This window comes from Prunus avium, chromosome 1 (genome assembly GCF_965620075.1).
Source record: "Prunus avium chromosome 1, drPruAviu1.hap1.1, whole genome shotgun sequence".
NCBI classification, from domain to species: domain Eukaryota; kingdom Viridiplantae; phylum Streptophyta; class Magnoliopsida; order Rosales; family Rosaceae; genus Prunus; species Prunus avium.
In genome coordinates this window covers 2,212,994-2,227,079 of record NC_142284.1, presented here as the reverse complement: position 1 = coordinate 2,227,079, position 14,086 = coordinate 2,212,994, and the positions used below count along the sequence as shown (strand labels likewise).

Genomic DNA, 14,086 nt, shown 5'->3' with positions numbered 1-14,086 from the left:
ACTATTAGGTTTTCAAATTCATACACGATTTATTGGACATTTACAGTTTTGTATGGAAACTCCTGAAAATCCTACAAATTGACCTCACCGTCGGTCAAACTGTTACTATGTCTGTTAAATGTTGATGTGGAAAATGTAATCCCACTTTATTTATTTATTTATTTATAATGATATGGCTATTATGGTTTAACAACTTGGGGGAAATCTTGGGTTGAAATCGAAATTGTGAGGTATAAGAAAAATAAAAAACCCAAACCAAATTAAAATGAAATCAACAACTTAATAGCACAATATACCTTAATTCGTTGAGTTAGAGGAGGAAGACTGAACATGCTTCCTAGAAAAATAAAAATTGAAATTGTACTTAATGGAAGTTAACAGAATGTCTATAAATTGTAAACTGTGGGAAGCACGGTGACCAATTTGGCTAAAAAAATTTCTCAGTGACCAAATTGAATTTTTGTGTAAAACCCAATGACAAAAAATGTATTTAACCCATCTATAAATGTCCAACAAATTGTGTATGAACTTGAAAAATGTCTAATAATTTGGGGGTTGTTATGTAGTTAACCCAAAAGAAGATTAATTTGCAAAGTGTCAAAATCACATTGGTTTGAAGGAGGAGTTTTTTTATAAAAAAATTATAAGATAATAGTTACAGCACGAAGCTACAAGGGCACCGTACCAACAACGAGTCGCACAAACATGCCCTGGCAGCCCCAGGAGGAAGAGAACCAAACCAAAAGTGACGAGTGGGAACTATATGTCCAAGGTTTTTCCTATCATTTTTCGTAATTTTTGTATGATATTATACATTAACATGCAACTAACAAAGAAAAAATAATAACCGCATAAAACACCAAAATGACTACTTTTTAATCAAATGGATAAATATTTGCGGATTTAGGTTCTGAAACAAGTTGACTAATTGGAATGGAAATGAAATTTACCAAACATTCCAGTACTAGAAAGATGGAAACACGCAGTACCAACTTAACTAAAGGGACAGTTACTTTCCGTCTGTCATTATTCCGAATAGTAATTCTTTTGAAGGTCCATGTGCTGTCATAAATCTCTCTCGAAATGCTTCCAGTGATGATTGTGAACTGCAGCAAAAGAGCTTCTGTTTATTAGTTACCTTAAGTTTTGAAATAAAATTGCTACTTTTTCCGTCAGTCTGTGAAGCCAAACCGAGCCATTCTTTCCCTCACAATTGTGGTGTCAGGATCGTATTCGTTCGCATTCCCCCTTTGGTCCATCTCCACCAGCACCAAATAATTATTCCTGTTGTGTAATCGGTACCTGTCCTTGATGTTTCTGATGCATCCTTGGCGGGGTCTAGCTGTGTAGCATGACAGTCTTCTCGCAATGCCCAACAAGTAATCGTCTAGCCTGTGCCCCTCCCAATTCCGGTTCTCCACAATGGGGATCCACACAGTCTTATACACATCCCTTCTCTCCCTTTGTATCCGCTCGTTAACGTTCTTGATAAGTGAAATATGATCTTCAGAAATATCCAAACTTGAAAAGAACAAGAATAGTTTACTACCCCTTAGTTCATCGAAATTCATAGGAAATGTCTGTTTTGGGCAAACAAAAAAGCACAATAATGGATCAAGTCTTTATCAGTAATAATATAAGAATTAATAGCAATGCAAACTCAAACTACGGTAACATGCTAACCGGATTGGGAGTGTAGGTGTTAATGATCCATCTCGGCGGCACATCAACATTATTGAAAATGAGTTGTCTCAAGATCGCCGAAGATTCAGGTATCGAAGGGCGTTGACCATTGCTGCGATCAGTCTCACCTGTCAAAAGAGCAACGCTAAAAAGAATAAATATGAAAGATCTTCAGCATTGTAAGTGCAACGCATATTCTTGTGCTCAGTTGTGCCCATTAAGACACTCTAGCGTGTATGTTTTTTTCGGAAAAACATTCTAGTGTGTTTGTTGAGAGCTTTTGGCTCAATTTGTATCCGTCTGCATGTGTGGTGTTTTAAGTGGCCACATGACTTGTGTTTAGTGGGCTACCTACTTTGAATGAATTGTGTGTGGAGCACTTGGTGGATTGATCCGGCCGAGAAAGCACAGGAGGTTGTGCACTGGGCAACAGAGAGAGCATCAATGTGTGGGCTTTAAGTGAGTCACGTGGATCCTTGTTGCTAGCTAGGTTTTCAGCCACAATTGTGGTGGAACGAACAGATTAAGACTATTTGCTTCTACTCCTAGTACACACACCAAAAAAAAAAAAAAACAGCAATTAAGAGGTCAAACCTGCGGGATTCATGTAGTTCCAGAGATAAACAATGACAACAAAAGCTATTGCCCAGAAAAGGATCTGGTCCAGTGACTCATTGGAACCCATGGGATTATCTTGTTCTTGGTTTTATCAAAAGCTATTTAACTGAAAAATCAAGATGGGAAAGTTGGAAGGGGAAGAGCAAAACTAGGAGTGTGCTTGCTTATCTTGTTTATATAATAAGATTTGGGAAATGGGTCTGGTTGGTCTGGTCTGTCCTAATTGTGTTGCTGGTGGTCTACACTCAACTCAACGGTAAAGATCTCGGAGAGGTTGTAGGTGAAATCGATGGGCTACCAACCAATGCTGACTGACGCCAGACGCTCATAGAAATAAAACCTCTTTCTCCAATAAAAGAAATATAGATATAATAATTTTTTCATATTCAGGTTGTGACTAGTCTCGCCCTCACGCAGGACCTATAGTTGAGCTGCTCGGCTCTTAAAGTTCTATGTTCCTCAAATCTGAGCATCTCATTGCTTCAGAGAAAAAAAAGGAGTTTTGGGAAGAAAAGAACGAGAAGAAAATGGTAGATAGAAACAAGGGAGAAGGGAGAGAACGTGTGTGAAGGGACTGATGTGAGTTTTGGGTCGATGAGTCAGCCTACATTTACTATTTTGATTAGTCAATTTTTGTGTGTGCCTATTGTACCCTCCAGTTTTTATTTTTATTTTATTTTATTTTATTAATAAAAGATAAAGTTCAAAAATACAATCAAAGACATCAACAAACATCGAAACTACGAATCCCCATAAGGTAACAAACCTACATATTAAAAACAAAAGCGATGAAAGCAACACTAAAACTACTAACCCATATCACCACAATTAACCATAAGTCCAAACAAAGTTCACATACCCAACATAACCGAAACCCTAAAGCAACTCATGAGCCTAAACGAACCCTACGACCAACATCGCCGTTGTGACCACACCCACCACTACATCTATAACAGATTTGGGGAATATATGGTTTCTAGCGATCTACTTGTGTATAAGAGCGAACAAATAAATGAAAACATACTACCTTGACAAAGAACAATTGGTTGATTGCAGCAACCTTCGTCAAAGACAATGTAGACTCGAATTTAGAGAACTTTAGCAGTGTTAGAAAGTGGGTTTTGGGAGATAAATTTTTTTTAGAACGCCTAAAATGGATGAGGGAGAACTTCAATCTGAGCATGGCTCAAATGAAATCACCACAAAGGGCTTCTTACTCAAAATGCTCCAATGGACTTATTCACTAATCCAAAAGAAAAAAGGACGAGGAGAGATAAGGGGATGAGGGGCAATGAAACTTCTTCCTTCCCCCTATGGAGTTCTGTTTTAGACTCATAGAAGGAGAGAGTGGCCATGGTTTTTTATCTCCTAACTATTATTGTTCAAGAGACTCCGATTAATTAATTCACCGTTACCCTCTAGTTTTTTTAATTTTTCACCAACCCCATTATTTGTTGCATAATTTAATGTTATTTATGAGAATAAAAAATAAAGTCAACGAAAACTAAACAAAGTTTATTTTTCATTCCTATGCAAATCAAATATGAGAAAGGAAATAAAGTGTTATTTTATGGTTACTTTCTCAATATTACCAAACATGAAAAATTAATCTTCCATTTCCCATATCTTGGGAAAATACATGGGAAATGATTTCCCTTCAAATTCTTTTTGTGAACCAAATGGAGCCTTAGGGTCGTTTGGTTCACTTGAAAGGAGCTTGGGATTGATTTCCCATGTTTGGTAAGTCTTGACATGAGAAATATGATTTCATGGCACATGAGAAAAGAGGGGGGAGAATTGCTCCATCACCCCTTGGGTTTCTGTTTGTACCCAATTTTGGTCAATAGACCAAAACTGGTTACATCCCCAAAAAGGAACATGGCAAGGGCCCAAGCCCAGTAATTGTCTATGGGTTATATTTTTCTTTAAAATAAACGCCAAGGCAGGATCAAAATCCAAAGCCCAAAAACAGAGGGCCCAAAACGATTGGACCACTGACAAAGTAAAAAATCGAGAACCGTTCCAAACCCACGCGAGATTAGAGAAGGAACATCAGCATTAAATGACGATTTGACTTTTCTCTCTTCCAATAAGAAAAGCCAGCCGCCGAAGGATGCCACCAAGCCAGGTAAGAAGCCAACTTGCACATCAAATCGCCAAGGACGAAGACGCTTCAGACTAAGGAACCAATTCAAGGAACCGGCGGTTCTCGTCAAAAAGATCAATCTCCCTCTCTACGGACCAGTTCAGAACGTCAAATCAGCAAGCTGACTTCGGACAACAGGCAGATATCCTTACCCAGTCATCCTCATTCGAGACCTCCTCTGCCTCTATAAATAGAGAGCTTCCAGCACAGAAGAAGGGGACTCTCTCTCCAAAACCAGACGCAACGTCTTGTAAAACACTCAAAAAAGCACCCAAGGCATTCCAGTTATCTCGTTCGGATTTCAGATAGCCAGACGATCTCTGTGTTCGTCTTTTTATTTCTCTGCCATTTCCATGGTATGATTAACTTCTGAAAGTGTTTCAGTTTGATATTTGTATAATTTAGTCGGCTATGAACCTTGGATCACTGTGATAATGTATTTACATAATTTGAAATTAATAGGCATGGATCTCTACTGTTTCTGTCATTAATTTAAAGAGTTAAACGAATAAGGATGATGGAACCCATACCTGAAAAGCTCTGTTATGTTTATGTTTGCTGCTATGTCCATATCTGCAAAACTTAAGCTATTCCCCCGCTTTCATTTTATTTAAATTATAAATATCACTAAAGGTTTTTAGCCCGAATCGGGCCGCATTAGGCTTGAGGGATATAAACCAATTGGGCCCGAAAGTCACATAGTTGGGTCCGAAATTGTGGTTAAATTATATATATATATATATATATATATATATATATATATATATTCGGACTCAAACTCAGGTTCGTAAACCCACACGAGGTGTTTGCTGACCAAGAACTTTGTCTTTTTCCCTTGCTTGGATAGGTGTTGCTCGCACCAACCATAGTCGACATATACACGAGAGAAAGAATTGTGAAGTCCTCTTAACTGGGGCATAGAAAAGAACCGACCCAGGCCAGTACCCCACCTGGTGCACAATGGCTTGAACAGAGGTTCAGGAAGAAGGCGCAAATTCCACAAAACACTGATCACACTTGCTCACACCAGGTCTGTTGGACTGGTTATAACTCCAACAGTGACACGCCTATAAAGCAGAACCCACGAATCAGAAGAATTTCAGAGGTTAGGCCCAAAGATAGGGCTAGACTGGATTTCTTATCAACCTGATTCAACTTTCAATTTTGTCGAATTTTTGAAGTAACATCTGCGTGGGGCAAAAGATACAATCGGGGCATTGGTGTAGGTCCAACAGTTCCTGTGTTCTTCCGAGCATACCTACAGCGACAGTAGGCAGAAAGAATACATCCCGGAAAAAAGGACTAACAGTTTCATTTTCCACACTCATGGGAAACCAACATCAACATTAAATTTGCTTTTTCCATGACTAATTTGTCCCTAATAACGATTTAGATTTACAATTTTGTCATACAATAAAGACTGTCGCTATTCTTTTTTATTTTATTTATTTCATATTTCTAACTAGGGTATAATTGAAAAACTAAACAAAATTTGTTTCCATTCCTATACAAATCAAATATAAGAAAAAAAAAAAAAAGTAGTATTCCTTGGTTACTGAAACCATAACTGTGTATGAAAAACTGATAACCAGCGTTAAGTCCAACAAGTAATCTGACTAATACATTTAATCTAGTCTTTTGGTTTATTGGGTAATTAATCTTATCTTTAATAAGTGCTTATGTGCTTGATATTGACATGTTACAATCAAATATGACACTGGCCAGACTGACCCAGCAAGCAGGCATAATTGATCAAAAGTCACCCTTCAAATCTTTAATTAACAAGGACCTCTCGAGTTCATTAGACATTTTTCACATGTTCTGGAGATTGAACTTAAACCCATATGAAGATGGGTGTACAGACTACAATGTTATATTAAGCGTACATATATCGAAATAAATTAAAGATGGTTCTGCAGTGACATGTATTATTAACAACCTCAATGAAAACACCACCGACGTCATCGGTTGCATTATTGCTAACGTCAATTAGTACTAGTAAATAAACCCTAATATATATATTGCTGTTGGAGATGCTCTTGGCTATTGAGAGTATTTGTCCCACGTTGAAAAGTTAAGGGACCAAGCCTGGGTTTATAAGGAGTTGGGCTACTCCCCCCATTGCCAATTGGTTTTGGGATGGAACCTCAACTTCCTTCATGGTATCAGAGCAGGTTAGCCCACGTGTGAAAGCCCAACGGCCACACGTGCTCCACGTCACCCAATATGTGTTGTCCACGTACTAGGCTTGAAAATTCGCCACACGTGCGGGGGCGTGTGAGACTGTGAAGGTAAAGAGTCCCACATTGGAAAGTTGAGAAACCTAGCAGTGCCTTATAAGGAGTTGGGTTACTCCCCCCATTGCCAATTAGTTTTGGGGTGGAACCTCAACTTCCTTCATGGTATCAGAGCAAGGCTTCACGTGTTGGGCCCAACGGCCACACGTGCTCCCACATCACCCAATTTGTGTTGTCCACGTGTTAGGCTTGAAAGTTTGCCACACGTGCGGGGGCGTGTTGAGAGTATTTGTCCCACATTGAAAAGTTAAGGGACCAAGCCTGAGTTTATAAGGAGTTGGGCTACTCCCCCCATTGCCAATTGGTTTTGGGGTGGAACCTCAACTTCCTTCATTGGCGTCTATGTCAAAAGAAATTAAAGATAGTTTTGCAGTGACATTTATTATTAACAACCTCAATGAAAACACCACCGACGTCATCGGTTGCATTATTGCCAACATCAATTAGTATTAGTAAATTAACACATATATATATAGGGTGGTGATTTTCTCATTCCCCTTTTATCCACTTACACTCCCTTTTATTTTTTAATAGTTTTTACTATGAATGTAAGTGAACAAAAGATGAGTGAGAACATACAATTTTTTTAAAAATGGAATGTAAGTGGATAAAAGGAGAGTGGGAAAATCAGTACCCTATATATATATAATACTCATGTCATTGGTTTGCATTATTTCCAATGTCTGCATTGTATTTCACTAATCCAAACCGTCTATTTTGTAGATATTTATTCAAAGATCATCTATATAAAAAATCACTTATTGATTTTGTGAGTCTCAATTAGATGCCTTAATGATTTTCAATTTGCATGATTTTTTGCGAGGATGATGTTTGAATGAAGATGTGAAAAATAGATGGTTTGGATGGCTGAAAAAAAATTTGTAAGGTACCGTAAAGGGTGTCCCTTAAATAAAATTATTTGAAGGATCCCCTATAAAAATCCAAAGAAAAACCCCAACACATCTACCTTGCGATGCTTGTTCTGGTCGCTGCCCCTCCCTCTACTCTCTCTCTCTCTCTCTCTCTCTCTCTCTCTCTCTCTCTCTCTCTCTCTCTCTCTCTCTCTCTCTCTCTCTCTCTCTCTCTCTCTCCAAGTAAGCAATTAGTATGTCCATAATTTTTAAGTATTTTATAGTATATGCCACTATCATAAATGGAATTTTATATGAAACCACTTACCTAAAATTCAGCATTTCCTTATGTGTGTGTGTGTGTGTGTGTGTGTGTGTGTGTGCGCGCATGCGTGCATGAGTTGCGGGACACCCTTGTATGACCCACTCCGTATTGTATTTCACTAATCCAAATAATCTATTTTGTAGATATTCATTTAAAGATCATCTCTACAAAAATCAATTGAATCCTATATCAATTGACCACTCAATTGAATTATTGAAATTTTAGTATTTTTTGGAAGCACTGAAATTGGTACTTAGGTGACGAGGGTAAATTTTACGACGCTCAAACAAAACGCAATAATCTTCACACACTTTAGACCTTGACTAAAAATACTTATGACAAGTCAACTGCTAGTCATAAACAATCACAATCAAAAATACACACAGAGCATGCCATAATGTACCTGCAACCTTAGAAAAATACTAGTGACAACCTAGGCACTTAGAAGGACCCGTCAATCTAGGCATCCCCTGTGCTAGCAACAACTATGGTGAAAGTGTGTGAAATCATCATAACCAAGTAAACACCAAACAGCAGATACAGATGACTAGTCAACTACAATGACACAAACCCAGAATTCATTTGATGACTAGTGAACCACCAAGAACACAAACCCAGAAAAATAACAGAGTTGCAAATCAAAAATTGTTCACCCAGAAACCCACCATTGGGAAAAACTGGGAGTCATCAACCGACCAGGCAATCCACTAAGTAGAAAAAGATTCTTATAAAGGAATACAAACAAGTTCAAGAAAAACCTAAATCTATTTAGGAAGATGAGCTATACCTCCTTTGTGCAATCTTCTTCTCCAACTTAGCAAAGCTTGAAGCTCAGTTCTTCATGGTAATGGCAACTCCTTTTCCAGCTCGTTCATCCCATGGCACTAGCTTGCAAGCTCTAACTCAGACAGAAACCAAATTTGGATTCAAAGGAGAATGACCAATTTCTTCAAGAAACCATACTCTTGAAGAAATCAGTCTTGAATCTGACCTAGATATAAATGAGAGAGTGTTTGATCTAGCAAGATGAGGTTTTCATATTTCAAATGCAGTTTTTCAAAAGGAAACCATTTGGAAAACTCAAGGATGAAAAATATGAAGGTAGCTCTTGAGGAAGAAGCGATAGTTTCCAAGGAAACTTTCCAAAACTTCCTACAAAAGTGACGGCTGCCAAATGAGGAATTGGTTTGCCTTTACACCAAAATTCCTAGGTTAGAATCATACAATGGCAGCTCATAATTTTGCAAAATAAGACAAAAACATATGGGTTGGATCCAGCTGGAACAGTGAGCTGGAATTCCTACTAAGGCAGAGGTTGATTAGTCATACGAAGGAAGGATGACTAGTCATAATCTTCAGAAGTTAGAAAATGCAATGTAATGCAATGCAAAATTTACCTTAGGTCAACCCATTGTTGTCCATCATAATGTAGCCAATTAAGCATACCTAGAGATGTAATTCTTAATCTAGACTAGAGCTTGAGAAAATACAATGATTGTCCTATTACAAAATTGTCAAGGGAAGCCAAAAGAAATACTCAAAATGCATACATTAACAATCTCCCCCTTTTTGGCTTTCCTTGACAACACACTCTCTAAAAAGCACTCAACCCAAAACCAACTCATAGCGATGTACCTGCAAGAACAACCAATCTCCCAGGCACACAAACAAGCATATTATGTCACAGATATTGAAACAATATGCAATATGGGGTTGAGAGTGGTTCTCCCCCTTGTTGATAAGGAAAGTGCAAAAAGGCAAATATAGAGAAACAGTAATCAAGTGAATTAAATACAAGGCACAGAATCAGATTTGAACAATATGAACATAGCACAAGATGATTACACAGCAAATAGCACTTGTTCAAAACAGTACACAACAACTCCCCTTATCAAAGTACACAGACTACCTAAAACAAAAATGATCCCCATATCAAAGTGCACAGACAACCACAAATAACGTGAGGAGATGATGACTAATCAACCAAAGCACTATCAGAACAAGCATCAAATTTAGGAAAGACCCTGTGGAAGACTAAGAACTAAACCAAAGCACAAGGAAGAACCAGCAAACTATCAAGTGAACAAGGATTTCTTAGCAATCATTGGCTAGACCAAGTCTTCAAGCACATGAGTTTTAAAAAAAATAGAAGAAAGAAACTAAAAAAGAATTCACATGCAAGTAACATTGGCAATCAAACACTGAGAGAAAGAATATGAAATGCAGCTCATGCTCAGAGACAAGGCATATTCTAGAATAGGGAGGTTCAGAGCCAAGGGACACAAGAGATGATATCTTATCTCTTCTTGGAGAGACACGCAGATAATGAAATATAATGACATGATCAGAGTATAGGCTCAAAGTGCAAGTATCATCACTCTCTACTGACAAAATATTGGATTATTTCTTTTGTTTCACTTGCACATCCTAGACATAAGTGCTTGAATGGCCCAATTTTGCGGCTCTTTGCTCTAGATGCTTCAATCAAATCACCTTATACCTTCCTAGAGCCGTGACTACATTGGTCACACTTCTTTCCCTTTTTTTTTAAAAAAAAAAACTTGAATAGATTGGCTAGGAGAGTGAGACAAGCTAAGAGACAATAACAATGACAGTCCAAAATGAAGCATAGCCACTTGACTCACCAAGAGGATACGATAGCACAAATGAAGTCTCATCTAATAGCTCTAAACAAGAAGGGGGGGTTATGCACAAATCAGACAAGCACAAGAAGCAGTCAACCCTCACACTATCAAAGATGAGAGATGTGAAACCATGACATATCCATTAAACACATTTTAAAAAAATATATTAATTAGACTTGACTAGTCAACTTTAGATAATATGACTAGTCAACTTTTTGAAATGTGCTGGAGACGAGGAACAGACAAGCTAATCAATCAATTGAGCAAAGGCCAATGGACTGTCTGAGTGTGATATGTTTCTGAAAGTCCAAAGCCTTGGTGAGTATGTCTGCAAGTTGTTTCTCAGAAGGAACAAAACTCTAAGGTTAAAATTTTGTCTTCCACAAGATCTCTAATAAAATGATGTCAAATGTCTATATGCTTAGTCCTAGAGTATTGAACAAGATTTTTAGAAATATCTATGGCACTCATGTTGTCACAATAGATTAGAAAGCATGATTGAGCAAGACCATAGTCTTCCAACATTTGTCTCATCCAAAGGAGTTGATTGCAGCAACTCCCAGTTGCAACATACTCTGCTTCAGCAGTGGATAAGGAGACAGAGTTCTGTTTTTTTCTATGCCAAGCAACTAGGTTGTTGCCTACATAAAGGACCCCCTGGAAGTGCTTTTCTTATCATCACTACAACCTGCCCAATCGGCATCACTATACCCAACAAGAGTGGCACAAGTGTCATAGGTATACCACAACCCAAACTCAACAGTCCCACTCACATATTTTATGATTCTCTTAACAGCAAACAAGTGAGACTCTTTTGGGTCACTTTGAAACCTAGCACACACTCCAACACTATAAGAAATGTCTGGTCTACTAGCAGTCAAGTAGAGAAGACTTCCTATCATGCTTTTATAGAGAGTTTGATCCACACTTTTGCCATGTAAGTCTCTATGAATTTTAGCACTAGTGCTCATTGGAGTTCTTGCAGATTTTGCAGCTTCCAAACCAAATTTTTTCACAAGATTTTTTGCATATTTTGATTGAGATATAAAGATCCCATCATGGCTTTGTTTGATTTGAAGACCTAAGAAATAGTTAAGCTCACCGACAAGACTCATTTCAAATTCACTAGTCATGACATGAATAAACTCTTGAACATGCAAGTCAGAGGTAGAACCAACCACAATATCATCAACATACACTTGAGCAATCAAGACATCTCTTTTGAACCTTTTTACAAACAAAGTTTTGTCAACCAACCCTCTAACATAGCCATTTCCTAGAAGATGAGAGGATAATCTCTCATACCATGCTCTAGGAGCTTGTTTCAAACCATAGAGTGCCTTTGTTAACCGAAACACATCATTTGGATGATGTGGATCTTCAAAACCCTTTGGTTGCTCAACATAGACCTCTTCATTTAAAATACCATTCAAAAAAGCAGTTTTGACATCCATTTGATAAAGTTTGAATTTCAAGTGACAAGCAATAGCAACAAGTAATCTAACTGATTCTAACTTTGCAACAGGGGCAAAAGTTTCATCAAAGTAAATGCCCTCCATTTGAGTGTATCCTTGAGCAACCAATCTAGCCTTGTTGCTTACCACATTACCTTGTTCATCAGTTTTATTTTTGAAAATCCACTTAGTACCTATAACATTAGTGTTGACTGGTCTAGGAACAAGGTACCAAACATCATTTCTTACAAATTGATTCAATTCCTCCTACATTGCAAGAAACCATTCACCATGGTGCAAGGCTTCTTTCACATTTTTAGGCTCTTCCTTTGAGACATAACACACATGACTAATTTCTTGAGCTATTTGTTTCCTAGTTCTCACTCCCTGATTAAAAGGACCAATAATGACACTCTCAGTTTGAGTGAGAGGATTGTGAACAGCATGGGAGCTGGCAACCTGGACAGATGAGATGGAACTAGAGGTTGAAGGAGTTGACAGGTCAACCGGGACAGAATTTCCAAAAGTTGACAGGTCAACCACAAGATCTAGACCTGGAGATTTTTGCTCGAAAGGAGGAGGAAAAAGACCATCCTCATCTAATGCCATCTCAGTAGAGGCAGCAAAATCATCAATATTGATATTTATGGACTCAATGATGGTTCTAGTCCTACAGTTGTACATTCTATAGGCTCGGCTTGAAGTGGAATACCCTAGAAATATTCCCTTATCACACTTAGAATCAAACTTAGCAAGATGCTCCCTATCTCTCAGAATATAGCATGTGCTACCAAAGACTCTAAAATGTGACACATTAGGTTTCTTTCCTTTCCAAATCTCGCAGGGAGTTTGTTTGGTACCAGACCTCAAAAATACCCTGTTTGAGATGTAACAAGCTGTATTTACAGCTTCAGCCCAAAATTGTTTAGCAAAATTTTTGCTATTGAGCATCACCCTAGCCATCTCAACAAGAACTCTATTCTTGTGAGAGTTCGTTTTTTTTATAAAAAAAAATTAAAGAAAAATAATTGTTATATATTTATAAGTAATTATCTTGGTTAAATATATATATAAGCTCAATGGATCAATTCGGATATACTCATTTTGTATACTAAATAATATTTATATCTTATTATATTATATTATATATATATATGTATATTAATTAAATATTTTCTATTTAAAAGAAGAGGTGGCTGTAGCTTATCAAATATATTAAGTGACTTACAAGTGGCGATCATGAATGTTAGAATATAGAAGATATTTTTGTACCGTCATTAGTTTGATATAGTTATCCACAACTTGGATAACAAGTTTATTGCCAGCCAATAAGAGAACTTTGGTGCACCGCCTCTTCTTAGTATAAATAGGAATAGATGTTCATTCATTTCAAGCAAGAATTATTTGAGAAGAAGATGATAGTTCTTTTAAGTGAGAGAGAGAGAGAGAGAGAGAGAGAGAGAGAGAGAGAGAGAGAGAGAGAGAGAGAGAGAGAGAGAGAGAGAGAGAGGTGATTGTTGGAGGAGATAGGTAGATGGGTTGTCTTGCCAATTTATTTAAAGGGTTCTCATTAGCGAGGTGAGTGGTTTATGTAATGTGTTCTAAAAGTTCTTATTTTAAATATGAAAACCATGAATTATCGTGGATTTATTCTATTTACAAATATCTCTCTATTTCAAGTCAAGCATGTCTAATTTTGTGCAATCTTTCACACTATGTATATATATTGATTGGAATATGAAGTATGTATTATTCATGGAACATGAGAACTTCAATGTTGGAATATCCGAAGGATAGATGTACCACACGGGGACATAGGGCAGTGAAGCCAATATAGGGATCACGTGGTTGGTTACATGCTATGAAGGATAACCAAGATATGAAGGGATGATGTGATATGATCTGGATTTGGTGTATCTTTTCATTATATTTTCTAGAGTGTGTAAAACGGCATTGCTTGACTGGCATATTACATAATCTACTCACTGAGCGGTGGTTGCTCATCCCTCACCTTGTTTAATTTTTCAGATGAATTAGTGGGCAAGATGATCGGTTCATAATTGTATA

At 37.5% G+C, this 14,086-nt stretch overlaps 1 protein-coding gene across 1 annotated transcript; it reads right to left on the bottom strand.

Annotated features, from left to right (window-relative positions):
- Positions 1-886: 886 nt before the first annotated feature.
- LOC110763546 (uncharacterized) lies at positions 887-2,569 on the bottom strand. Its single transcript, XM_021966339.2, has 3 exons — positions 2,278-2,569; positions 1,684-1,811; positions 887-1,580 (listed from the first exon to the last, which is right to left on the bottom strand). Exons 1-3 carry the CDS (start codon positions 2,366-2,368, stop codon positions 1,173-1,175), a joined length of 627 nt encoding a protein of 208 aa, XP_021822031.2. The 5' UTR covers positions 2,369-2,569; the 3' UTR covers positions 887-1,172.
- Positions 2,570-14,086: the final 11,517 nt, after the last annotated feature.

Coding starts and splice junctions, on each gene's coding strand:
- LOC110763546 (XM_021966339.2), bottom strand. CDS start 2,368: ATGGGTTCCAATGAGTCACTGGACCAGATCCTTTTCTGGGCAATAGCT. Junction 1,812..2,277: donor GAACTACATGAATCCCGCAG/GTTTGACCTCTT, acceptor CTCTTTTGACAG/GTGAGACTGATCGCAGCAAT. Junction 1,581..1,683: donor ACACCTACACTCCCAATCCG/GTTAGCATGTTA, acceptor TGCCCAAAACAG/ACATTTCCTATGAATTTCGA.